Here is a 12,495-nt window from a genome sequence, read left to right as displayed (position 1 = left end):
GGGAAAATATTTTGCTTGCTGATTTTCGCATCCAACTTCGCCCTGGAGAGCTGTACATCAAGGATCATGGACTGCCCATTCATCCCTTGATGAACAAGACATCTCCATGGCTTCTACACGGCTCACCTGGCGTGGCGAGGGTGTGCCGGAGGGAATATCCACAGCTGTATTTGTGCATGCCTTTCATTTCAGGTCCAAGAGGTCCACGGGTTCAAAGAGGGGAGGCTTGGTTGGGGTCGGCGCACCTGAGGCACTCCGCCTTTGTCTTGTCTCCACTTAAACTTTTTGCAAGTCCCTGGCCACCACACATTTCTGCGTCTGTGTATCGACCGATAAGATAAGAAGACGGCAGAAAATAGTCAGATCGCAGCTGGGCCTGGTATTTTTCCCAGGACCATCGTCATACTGCCGAGCGGCCATCCCCAGAAAACGATTGAGCTTGCTCGCAATTGTCCCGGATGTAGTGCCCAGAACCGTCCGCCATGGCAGACCTCGCAGATGCCATTGCCGCTGCGGAAAAGGCCGCCGAGGCCGACCCAGCCCCCAATCCGTCACATCAATCTGCTGGCCAAGATACATTTGGCGCCCCTCCAAGTGCGTGGTCCTCCAATCCCTCCTGCCCTTTGCCCCTGTTAGCCAGGCAGCTCTAGATACATGCCTCGACAGAGACTGACTGTGTTGCCTCAGGCCCTTCTGTAAAGCCCGAACCGAACATCGAGGACATTCCCATGGCCGGCGTTGAAGAACAAATCCCCGCATCACCGCTCAAGAGATCACGGTCCCCATTTGAGCACCAAGACACCGAATTTCCTACAGACAAGCGACTCAAGACAGAACCCGTCGCCCGTGATGATAGCACAGGAGGAGCTGGGGTGGAGGCGGAGGACATGGACGAGTTTGCTCGGCTCGTGCAGCAGGCGCAGGACTCGGTCATGCAAGACGATTATATCCAGCTGGAAGGCGACCCAATGTCGAGTGCCACGGGCGACTTCCTCGATTCCGCCGCGGTCAGCATAATCGATCTCGAGGAGGCCCTCTTGAGCATGCCGCCCACGCGGACAGAGTCGATATGGAATGGCACACATCACTTTACCCGCAGGAAACACGTACTTCCTGCGCTGGGTAGCCTGGTAAGTGTCCAAGTGTGACCTTGTTCGAATGAGCCCGAACCGCTCAAGCTAGATCACGGGGCTGATTGTACCGAAACAGGCTGTGGATGTGCTAGTAGCCTGGTCCGAGCAGTCCCTCGAGGACACCATTCGCACGCTGTGCCATAATCGCGACTCCGACGTGGCCCGAGAATACGTATGCCTTAAGACTGCATTCGATGCGCAACGCCGGTGCCTATCCGAGGACAGCCTCCTGTTGGACCCATACAGCCTCGGTGTATATGATGGAGACCGGGAGATTGTCAGGGTCGCGAATCTTGCGGCGTCCTGCGCCAGCCTCTTCAGCACGCTCGACATTGGTCTCGAAGAGGTGAATGATCAGTTTCTGATGATCTTCATCCCGCAGGGTCATGATCTCTCGCAGGATGCAGCCGACATATTCCTCGCGCTGAAGACACAGATCTTTCTCGCCATGCTTGATGGTCAACAGGAACGAACGCGAGATGAGATTCTGGAAGAGGTCTTCCCCACCACACTGAGGTCGGTACTAGAGGCGCATCATATTGGCTGGCCTCTGAACAACATCGAGACCCAGTTCTTGGCAGATGCCGAAGAGCGGAAAACGATGTTGAGGAATGAGTCAAATGATGCGGACAGCATACGTACGTGGACTTCTGAATATACGCAAGATAGACCAAATGGGTCTCTTTCTTTTGCTAATAAAGTATGGACAGAGTCGCTCAGCAAACAATTCAGCTACGAAACATTCCTCGAAACTCTCAACAGCTACCTTAACGACAACATTGAGAGCATCAAGATGCAAGGCGCCGGCATCATAGACTTGCGGCCCGGTTTCGAGCACGAAGGTCCCAGTGATGGCGCTGGACACGAGCTGGATTTCGACTTTGATCTGGACGCTGCCATTGCAGAGGCGTCGAGAGCTGCCGAAACTGACTCAGATCCAAATGTGGACGCATCAAGAAAGGACGAGGACCTCACTGCATTCCTAACGGAGAGTATCTCAAAGGCAGCTGAGCAAGCAAATGGGCCTGAAAGGGACGGTGCTCCTACGGGAGAAGTTGCCTCGGCGGCTGAAAGCGCCTCTAAGGCGACAATGATGGCACTCCAGCGTATGTCACACGGACATGACGATCCACAGGCGCCGAATCAAGGGCCCCAGTCAAGTGGTAAGTTGAATTCACCAGACGAGTGCACAGATCTTTTATGCTAAGAAGCAAGCAGCGCAACAAAACTCATCAGCACAAGGTGCATATCAACAACGTCAACCACAGCCATACTATCCGTATCCACAGCACAACCACCATCCACACCCGGCATATAGGGCCCCGGGTGATCATCTCCCGCCGAACCAAAGCGATTCTACACCTGCGCTATACGAAAGAGCACGGCAGGCTGCTGCTGCAAGATCTTCCACCCAGGCTCGGAGAGAGGGCACGCATTCCACGAGGCGGCCTTGGAGTCCAGAAGAGGAAAAGGCCCTGATGATGGGCCTAGATATGGTCAAAGGCCCACACTGGTCACAAATCCTGGGACTTTTCGGGCCCAATGGGTCGATCAGTCAGATCTTGGCGGACCGAACACAAGTGCAATTGAAAGACAAAGCACGGAATCTGAAGCTCTTCTTTCTCAAGGCGAACACCGAAATGCCTTACTACTTACAATGTGTCACTGGCGAGCTAAAGACCCGCGCTCCAACCCAAGCCGCGCGCAAGGAAGCTGAAGAGAAGGCAAAGGAGGAGCAGCAGGCTCATGTCAATGGCGTGCATCCTCATGCCGGTGGCGGCCATGTTCATACACCTCACAATCCGCAAACGCCCACGAGGCCATCTACTGCCATGGCCCCTTCCCACAGCACAACTCCTGTGCAAAGATTTACCCATCCTCATCTGCAAGCAGGCGCTCATCACTCGATACGGCCACCTGTCTCCATGTCCTCCGGCGCGCCGCGACCTCCATTCCTCGCCGCGCAGCCAGTGCACCTGCCGGTGAAGATGCTGCAATCGCCGCAGCAGCCAAGGCCGACTGCGGCATCGTCATCGGTGCCAGCACCGCCAGCGACCGCGCGGTCTACTCCCCAAGCCACGCCGGACGTGTCAGAGGCGGCGTTCTCTGGTACATCGGTCGACGGAACACCACAAGAAGATCTCAGCATCGAGGATGCCGCACTACTTGACCTGCAGGCGCTCCTTGATGGTGACATTCCGGATGATCTGGCAGGGGATGTTCATGGAGAGCTTGCTGCAGCCCTCAATGGCGATGCAGCAACGGACACCACCTCTGGCAACCCAACCCAAGAGGCGCAAACAATCATCAACACTGAAAAGCCTGAATCTGCGGTCAAGGAAGAGCCCAGTCAGATGTCCGCTCCTGAAGGACACCCTGCCCCATTGGCCTCTGAACCTCTACAGTCTGGATTTCTCGAAAAGGAAGAGGACGATTTCTTGCTTGATCTTCAGGCCGCCATTGACAAAGAGGCCAAGGAAGCCGATGCAGCGAATGGAGAGCATCATGCTCCTATCACCGAGTCTGTCGAGAGCGAGACGGATCTTTTTGACATCCAGGCTGCGATTGAGCGGGAGGCAGCACAAGCGGCGGCCGCCGAGGAAACCTCCCACTCGCGAGCTGATGACCCCTTAATGGATTTCCAGATGACCATGGAACGGGACCCCCCGGCAAATGTGACCCCGTATCGTGCGACAAGCAGCACAACAGCCTAGATGGTAGCCCTGAGCGGCACGCTTCAGCCCTCAGAAGATAACGTCAAGCAGGCCATGAATGCTCGAATTATTGGTGGCGGACATTTCAACTTATATACTTGATCAAACTATATATTGGAGTTTTACGTAGATACTTAGCACTGGCGATGATACCCCTGGGACAGCACAGTCTGGCACATTGTGCCACCAGCGAAATGGAAATTACATTACCACTTACGTAACCTGTCTCCTTTCGCAGATCTTGCAACGACCGCCCTGGCAAACCATTTGGTGACTGACATGGATCATAACAACAGGCGTTTGTGCCACTAAGGACCCTGAAGGGTTTGCGTCGGGGCATTATGAAACCTCTTGCTCTGTGTATGCTGCTAGCATATTGCAGATGCGGAAACCTGAATCAAGGGACGTCCCCTAGCTGACAAACGCAGTGGCGTCTATGCCAATGTCACACAGTCTCTCGCGTAGCACACGCGCCTTACCACGTCACGAGGCTTGCTTGACGGGCAGCCTCTTCTGATTGAGGAACACTGTACTTTCTTCAGAACAGCATGGCGTGACGACGAAAGAGCTTGGCTGTAGCAGCTAAAGTCGCACATCGATTCGTTTTTCTGTTTTCCCTTGGAGCATGGACCCCCGGATGATATTCCCACGGCAAGATCTCAAAACGATAGCCCAAACAGGTCGCTCGTGTTTCGATATTCCCACAGATGATTGCCGTTCACCGGACGCAGCCAGGCGCTTTTGCGTTCTTGGGTCACTATGACTTCCAGATAGAGAGGGGTGCCGCGCATATGTTCCTCGCATGCCAACTCCTTCATCAGCTGACAGAAACGTCCAAAAGCCAGCTGCAGACAACGACTTCATCATCTGCTTCTTTCGACCTCACAGACCACTCTACCATTTGCAGCTTCGAAACTCGACGATCCCATAGCCGATATCACCACGACCATTCGCGCGAGCCTTCGATGAAGTGGCATTGAGCAATGCCGCTGTGGTGCATGAGCCAGCCAAAGTGCGGCTACTCGAAGTGCAAGCGGCTGGTGGCGTCGCGGCCTGCAAAAGTCGGCAACAGCAACAACGGCACGGGGACTTTGTCTCTGTGCCGGGCGGTCCAGAGCCCGTTCTGCGAGCAGCACACATGTCTCGTGTACTTCAACCCCGTGGCCGAGAACGGGGCGCGGTGCCGTAGACGGACGAGAGGCGGGGCACGGTATTGTAGCGAACGTACGTGTAGTTCCCAAAGGGGGGGGGGGGGTGCTCTTTGTGTGCGTATACGGGAGGTTATGACTCTCTGTGTTGCTGACGCTGGACTGTGGTGATGAGAGAATGTAGATGGGGTATGCTCGACGCCCACATGCAATGAGCTTGTTGACCAGGCCAACGGGCACAACTTCTGCACAGCTTCTCGTGAGTTCTTCCCACCAACGCCCGACCTTTTTGGAAGAACGGATGATCCATCTCACTTGCACTTTGACTAACCACGGCATGGCCTTTCGCGCTCGCTTCCTCTGGCTGAACAGATGAGTGCACACACCCGGACTGCAAAAGCCCGCGACAGCCAGGCACAGCCTTCGGACAGTACGGCGCCACCTGCCCTGCCCACGCGTGCGAGGCAGGCACCCTCACCGGAAGCAGCGGCGGAAGCGGCAACGGCATCCCCGGCAGTGCAAAGTGCCTCGAGCTCAAGGGCTCCCCGCGGGGGAATCCCAACCTGTGCGCCAAGCACACCTGCAGCCACCCACACTGCGGCGCCGAGGTGCCGGGAAACGCCGACAAGCCTGAGCACCAGGACAACTGGTGCGAGCAGCACCGGCTGTGCGCGTTATCGGGCGAGCGCGGCGTGCAGTGTCGGGATGTGATATGGCGATATCACCCGGGGCCATGGCCCTGGCCTTTCGGGCTCGGGCTCGGGTCCGGCGCCGCCGCCGCCGATGGTGTGCGCTCTTCAAAGTTCTGCCAGCGGCATACGTGCTATGCGGTCCGGACGGAGAACGACGTGCCCTTTATAGCCGAGGTATGCGATGATCCTCTTGTATCTGCGACCACCAGCGGCGGCACAGGGGCGAGAGCATGTCTCGCCCACAAGTGTCAGGTGTTGCACATCAACTGTCCCAAACCCAGACGGGATCGCACTTCTTCTTCTTCAGGAGGAGGAGGAGGAGCCGGATGCCTCTTCTGTGTCGACCACGAGTGCAAGCGCGACGGCTGCAGCCAGCAGAAACACACCATCGGCGTCGACTACTGTGCCGAGCACATGTGTCAGATGAACTCGGTGTTCCAGACGCTGGCGGCTGGCGGTGCCCGGGCAGCACCGGTGCGGACATGCAACAAGGAGCCAGAGGTGGCGTCCGGGTCGCCGTGGTGCAAGGAGCATCACCAGTGCCCGGTGGAGGGCTGCGGCCGGTTTCGCGAGGTGTTTGGCGACTGGATCGCTGATACTTGTGCCGAGCGTGAGTGTCTTTTCTTTCTCTCGTTTGTTCTTCATGAAACGGCAATTTTTCAACAAACTTTCAAGAAAGTGCGGATGGGTCTACGCAAATAAAACACATCCTGATCAAGATGTCTATGAATATATCACTAACATATACCATCACCATCACCATCACCACCAACCAGACTCAAGAAGAACATGTGACTGGCCCCCCGGCTGCAAACGCACACCCACGCCCTCCTCGCGCGGGTGCCACCTGCACCGCTGCACCTTTCCCGCCTGCCCGCGCCTCCGCGGCCTCGCGACGGGGAGCACGCACTGTCCGGAGCACACCTGTCTGGAACCAGGATGCGTGAAAAGGCGCTCTACGAGGACGACACCACATCCCCCCTCGCGACATGGCGGGAGTGGAAATGGGACTATCTCTCCAGCTACGGTCGAAGCCTTATTCACGGGCTTGATGGATAACAACAACGGACGACGTGGCGGCCGCGGCGAAGGCCGCAGAACAAGCAGCAACTCCTTCCCGTGGCTCGGGGACTTGCTGTCCGCTGCCGCTGCCGCCGCAGACACCTCCAACCTCGCTCCTTCATCCCAGCCTCGCCGCCGGGCATCCCGCGGACAGCAGCACCACCGGAGGCAAGTACATTTCCGCCCAAACAACCAGGACCGCCAACACCCGTCACCACACCCGCCGTCGCGGTCGCGACGACGAAGACCGCCGTATCCTCCAGATAGCGACGAGTCTGACTTTAGCGACTCTGAGCAGGACTACCAGGATCAACAGGAGCAGCAGCAGCAGGAGCGGGAGCAGCGGCAGCAGGATGTTTTGGACTCTGTGGCCTCGGCGCTGCACGACGCCGGGGTCTTGTCATCCCAGAATGATGATGGTGATGATCATGGTGGTGGACGTGTGAGCCGGATCCCGACGAGTGTGTACTGCGATTCACATAGATGCTTTGTGCAGGGCTGTTCCGCGCGGCGGGTTGGGTGGCGGCGGGACTCTCATCACCATCATCATCAGCGTCGTCCTCGTCGTGATCGTGGGGGTGATGACCGCGGTAGTGGTAGCGGAAGTGATGATGACGACTGCCACCACCACCAGGCCGGGACCCGGAGCGGTAGTGACAGTGCCAGCGACGACAGTATCGCCGAGGAGGAGGTCATCTACTGCGAGGCACATCGGTGCCAATACTCTGCGCGTCGGCAGCGGCTCGTGTACGACGAGATGATCCAGGACTATCGACCCGCCGCGGGACGAGCGGGCCGCGGCCGCTGGTGGAAGTGCGGCAAGCGGGCGAGGCATGGGGGTTTGTGCCGCGAGCACTCGGAAGCCAATGGCTCACATGCTGATGGTGAAGTCCGTGGGAATGGGAGGTTTGGTTGGGGCTGGACCCCGCAGGGCGGTCGTGAGAGAGGGCATGGACCGGGAAGTTGGGAGTTCCGTGACATCGGGCTCGGTTGGAGTGGGATTCCGAGAGGAGGTGGTGATGGTGGTGGAGGAGCATGGGGCCATGGCTACAGCACTATCCGGTGGTGATTGGTTGAGGATTATTGACTGCATCCATCTATGTAGCTGTCACCGAGAGTACGTTTCATAGCGATCCCTTGAGCGACGAGTGATATGTTAAATAATGTGATAGACTGAAACAGTACACAAGCTAGAGAAATCCCTAGATACAATCACCTACTCAGACACTGAAGAGTAAACTCCTACCGCCAACCCCCTCACAGAGACACTTGAGACAGCTCTCTAGCCGAGGTCTTTACGTAGTCACCGGGCTTCGCCTCACGCCTGCCGTTTGCAGACGCATAGCCATTCGTCCCGAAGTCCTGGCCCGCTTTGGCTGGCGCCTTCGGGACAATGACAACTTGGTTCTGCCCGTGGCCCTGGTCGGCGTTGTCGCCCTGCTCCCAGACGCCCTTGCCAACACCATTGAATCGGAGATTCCACGTAATTGGCGACGAAACAAGGTTGTCCCACTGCACTGTGGCGTAGTACCAATTGCCTCTGGGAGTCTGTACGCGCTTGAGCCGTCCAATCTTGTCGTGGGCAACGCGGAGCTCCTTGAGATGGGCCGTGTGCTTGACCATGCCGGTAATGGCGATGAGGGCAAGACGCCGAGTGAAGATCTTGCCGTCACCACCGTAGATCAGGTATGATGCGGTCTCCCGAGTCGGATCGAACTTGTGGGAGTGGGGGAAGTCTTCGTAGTCTTGAGGCAGATTCTTATAGGCGGCATACTGTGTTTGGTGTTAGGCTGCGATACCGAGCTGAGATGCTATGCAGGATTCAGGGACATACCATGTTGACAAGGAGCGTCTTTCCCCGTTTGACCGTCAGTCCATTGGCCAAGACAAGGTCGTTGCCATTGCCGACTGGGTTGCAGACACGTGGGACCCTCATGTAAGGGTTGAATCGTTGGGCTTCGAGAACGTAACCCAGAATCTTCTCATCGATTTCTGGGTCGTTCTTGAACTGCAGGCTGCCATTTGGCAACTTCTTGGCGTCTTGCCAGGCAAGAGCCTGGAGCTGACCCCAGAGCTTTGTACGCTCGTCGTGTGCATCAATGACATGTTCCTCACCCCCCAGATCTTGCCTGGGATCGATGAAATAGGCCATTGCCTCAGTGAAGGTGACGACTGTCTTCTGAGCAGCATCAAGGGCGGTCGACAGCATGACCGCCACGATCTCCTCATGAGTGAAGTTGGCGGTCGTCAGGCCACGCACGATCCCAACGGCGATCTTGCGAATGGTCCGAACCTGTTTCGAGTCGCCATCAAAGCCGTAAGAGCGAGATCCAATGCCGAGGAACCCGTGCTCGAACAAATAAGGTTCGTATTTCCTGATACCCAGCTCGGTGAGGCCCTTGAGGGTCTTGATGGACTCACGGTAGGCCATGCGACGAGCCCAGGTCTTGGTGGGGTCAGCATCGTACGAGTCGTAGTTCTGGCAGTTCTCCAGAAGGCGGTATATCTGATTCTCAGAGTACGGCCTGTCAAGGAACTGCGGCGTCTTGACCTCCGTCCAGAAGCCGAGGAAGTCGGCAATGAAACGTGTAACCACAGGGATGGCATAGCTAAGAGACGAGTTAGTTGCAAAGTCGCAAAAAAACACTGCGTGCCAGTCAACTTACTCGGAGACAATGTCGATCTGGAACACTTGATCACCGTTGGGGCACTTCTGGAAAGTGCGCTGCTCACGCAGCCGGATCTCCTGGCTCACTTCGACAAAGTAGTTCATGAATGTCTCCTCCCAGTCCGGGCCAAGGCCACCCCAGACAATCCGGAAAGCCGACTCCCACTTGTTCCACTGTTTCGTCATGATGGCAGAAAGGACTTGTCCCGGGATGTCGTCTGCGCTCAGAATGGATGGGTTGGCAAAGTTGATGCTCTCGCCCTCGGCGAAGAGGCTGTCCCGAATGACCTCATAATCATTGATCTCGATCAGCACATTGGCCATGTAGGCCTTCTCACCACCGCGCCACGGGTACTCGTGCTTGCCGCAACCGATCCTGGTCGCCTTGGTCGTCTGCATGACCCAGTTCTTGTCCAGCCATCGGGTGGGCAAGTCGAGCTTCAGGCATTTCCGGACCTGCCTGCCCTTGCCATTCTTGTCAACCTGGCACAGGCGCTTGAAATCCGTCAGGACCTTGCCATTCTTCATCTTGATATCCCAAGGCGCTCCATTTTCATCTTCCAACCCATTCAGGTCGAGGAACGAAAGATATCCCTGTTCCTGCGCCAGCTGGACGTTCATGGTTGGAGTATAGAAAGGCTGCCACATGTGCAGCGAGTTGTAGTTGAAAAAGCCCGGCAGCGCCCTTTGGAAAAGGCGGTGCATCACGGAGCCCTTGTTCACGTTGGGGTCCGAAGTGACCTCCTTCATGCCCCAGGCAGTCAGAGACCCTACATTCCAATCTAGAGTGTAGAAACGATCCGACCGCACAAGCGTTACAGCGTCGCTGAAGACCGCACGCCACAAAGCCGTCGACTGCTTGTTAGGGCATGAAGTACCGGGATCCAAGCATTGGGATTCACCCTCGCAGAAGAGGCCGGGGTACAGCTCGACGAGATCAGGATCTTTGTAGAGGTCGCGGAGCTTCTCCTGAATCTTCGGGTCGCTGTTGATATCTTCGAAGTGAGTGTGGCGCGACATGTTGAAGAATTGCCTGAACTCGTTCAAAGTGGCAACTTCCCACTGACGAGCTTGCAGCATACCCATAATCTCGATTCCCTTTAGCACGCGAGGGACATTGTTGGCTCCGAACGAGGAGATGGGGTCTTCCATGACCCTCATGAGCTCAGCTGCTAATTGAGCGTCGTCAAACTTGCCGTCCTTGCCGCGCTTAAAGCGGAAGGTTTCGGGCCCATCGACTCTCCGGCCTTGGTCGTCCTTCTCTTTCCACCCACCCACGGGATCGAGGCCAGCTGGGAAGTAGGCAAGGCGGTCCCGACGAACCTTGGATGCATTCTTCATGCCATCAATCATGTGACGGAAGATTGGGAAAGGGATCTCCCCATCGACAATTGTCTCCTTTGTGAACTTGGTCTTCATGTTCTCTTCCGCCTTTGTTTCCACGACCATGTTGCGATCTTGCAGTAATTGCACAAACATGTCTTCAGTCCACCATGCCTCGCGCTTTGAGATGGGGCTATGGAACCGATAGAGAAGGTTGAACTCGACAGACACCATGTTGCCCTCGCCACGCTGGAGACCAGTCTTGTTGTTGTGCTCAGGGAAGGACACTCGGGGGTCTAGGGTAAACGCCGTATCCTTGGCGTGCATGAGCATCAAGCAACGCAGGTAATCATGAATGGCGATCTGGATATACATGCCGCAGGTGATGAGGCGGGCAGTGTTGAAGAGGTCATGGTCCAGCTTGTCATCAGCCGCCTGCTTGGCTTCCTGGTGCATGTCGTCGTAGTCCGCGGGCCGCGAAAAGCGGCCGTTCTCGTTGATCTCCAGCAGCTGCTTGGCAACATAGTTGTGGAAGCGGTTGTAGAGGATCAGGTAGATACAGACTCCAGGAGGCTGACGCAGCAGCCTCGTCTCTGAGAAGGTGTCCGGTTTCAGCAGGCCGAGTTTGCCCTGCCGGACCTCCATCTGGCTCGCCTCATCATTACCATAGAGCGGGGCCAGATCGAGGTAGGACGATGTGGCCGACTTGTTTGGGTCTTCATCGTGTGTCCTGAAGATGTCATGAATGATGAGGGTGGCGTGGCAGAGGAGCATGCTAGACAGACCAGACGGGCTGTCTTTGGTGTTTTCGTTTCTAGCCATCAGAAGATCGAACAGGTCTCCGGCGTCCGGTTTGGCACCATACGTAGGACGGACGCCCTGCACAGTCTTGGCATAGCGGGCATCGGCCGCACCAAGTCTGGGAAAGAGGATGTTGTTGTTGCCCCCATCGGGAGCACGATACTGGAACTCGGATCCCAGGTAGCTGGGAGGCGGATGAAGCATAGATCCCCAGAGCATGCTGACCATCTGCTTTGAGATGAGCCGGCTCAGGGGGTCGTTGACGTCGAGTGTGCTGGCGACATCCTTTGCGGCAGCAGGGAAGCCATCGGTGACCAGAGTCCTGGCGCCCTTCAAGGCAGCAACAGCATCGCCAGCCAAGTTGGAATTCCAGGCGCCTGGCTGAGGCGTAGAATCGTGAAGGAGCTCATCGTCGTGAAAGTTGTACTTGTACTCTGGTTTCTTGGAGCCGAACACCATCTTGATGAAGGGTGCCGTCAATGGGACGTTACCAGAAGACCCCGAGACTCAAAAGTGAGAAAGCGAAGAGAGCCCCTGTGGAGAGATGAGGGGGCGACTGAGCTCGAGGAGTCTATTGAAGGTGGTAGTTCTGTGGGAGCCATGAGAAGGTAGATATAGATGTTTCCCAACAGCTGCGATGACTTTGAGGATAGCCCGCAACGGGGGCCACAATGGCCAGCCATGCCTGCAGCCGTGGTGGTGCATTCAGCTTGCGAGTCAAGGGCGAGTGAGACGCAGCCGGCCGCTCTGGAACCAGGACTACCCACCCAAGCCAGCAAGCAGCGAATGCAGGCGTATCAGTATCACAAAGGAGCATACCCCAAGCGATCACACGCTGGTGGCCGCCATGGCGCGGGACGGGCCCCTTGAAGGGGTGGGGTTGGCCCGGGCTAGGGGGGGGACTATTGATTAGAGGCCTGGAGTGCGTGGCTGCTGTTGTGACTGCCCGTGAGA

The 12,495-nt window shown here is 56.7% G+C and overlaps 3 protein-coding genes across 3 annotated transcripts; 2 read left to right on the top strand and 1 right to left on the bottom strand.

Moving 5' to 3' along the window:
* Window positions 1–409: 409 nt before the first annotated feature.
* Window positions 410–3,890, top strand: B0I36DRAFT_3371 (telomere repeat binding factor-domain-containing protein). Its single transcript, XM_046155642.1, has 5 exons — window positions 410–594; window positions 688–1,130; window positions 1,210–1,771; window positions 1,844–2,296; window positions 2,352–3,890. The coding sequence occupies exons 1-5, from the start codon at window positions 483–485 to the stop codon at window positions 3,845–3,847; spliced, it is 3,066 nt and encodes a 1,021-aa protein (XP_046017970.1). The 5' UTR covers window positions 410–482; the 3' UTR covers window positions 3,848–3,890.
* Window positions 3,891–5,666: 1,776 nt separating this feature from the next.
* B0I36DRAFT_309598 (uncharacterized protein) lies at window positions 5,667–7,897 on the top strand. The gene is made up of 2 exons (XM_046152157.1): window positions 5,667–6,297; window positions 6,464–7,897. The coding sequence occupies exons 1-2, from the start codon at window positions 6,102–6,104 to the stop codon at window positions 7,816–7,818; spliced, it is 1,551 nt and encodes a 516-aa protein (XP_046017969.1). The 5' UTR covers window positions 5,667–6,101; the 3' UTR covers window positions 7,819–7,897.
* Window positions 7,898–11,148, bottom strand: B0I36DRAFT_309597 (uncharacterized protein). The gene is made up of 3 exons (XM_046152156.1): window positions 9,416–11,148; window positions 8,584–9,358; window positions 7,898–8,522 (listed from the first exon to the last, which is right to left on the bottom strand). Exons 1-3 carry the CDS (start codon window positions 11,113–11,115, stop codon window positions 8,007–8,009), a joined length of 2,991 nt encoding a protein of 996 aa, XP_046017968.1. The 5' UTR covers window positions 11,116–11,148; the 3' UTR covers window positions 7,898–8,006.
* Between the last annotated feature and the right edge of the window lie 1,347 nt (window positions 11,149–12,495).

The sequence above is a fragment of the Microdochium trichocladiopsis genome, assembly GCF_020744255.1.
Source record: "Microdochium trichocladiopsis strain MPI-CAGE-CH-0230 chromosome Unknown B0I36scaffold_1, whole genome shotgun sequence".
NCBI classification, from domain to species: Eukaryota; Fungi; Ascomycota; class Sordariomycetes; order Xylariales; family Microdochiaceae; genus Microdochium; species Microdochium trichocladiopsis.
Note: the sequence above shows the minus strand (reverse complement) of the source record. Positions and strands in the feature narration are given on the sequence as shown.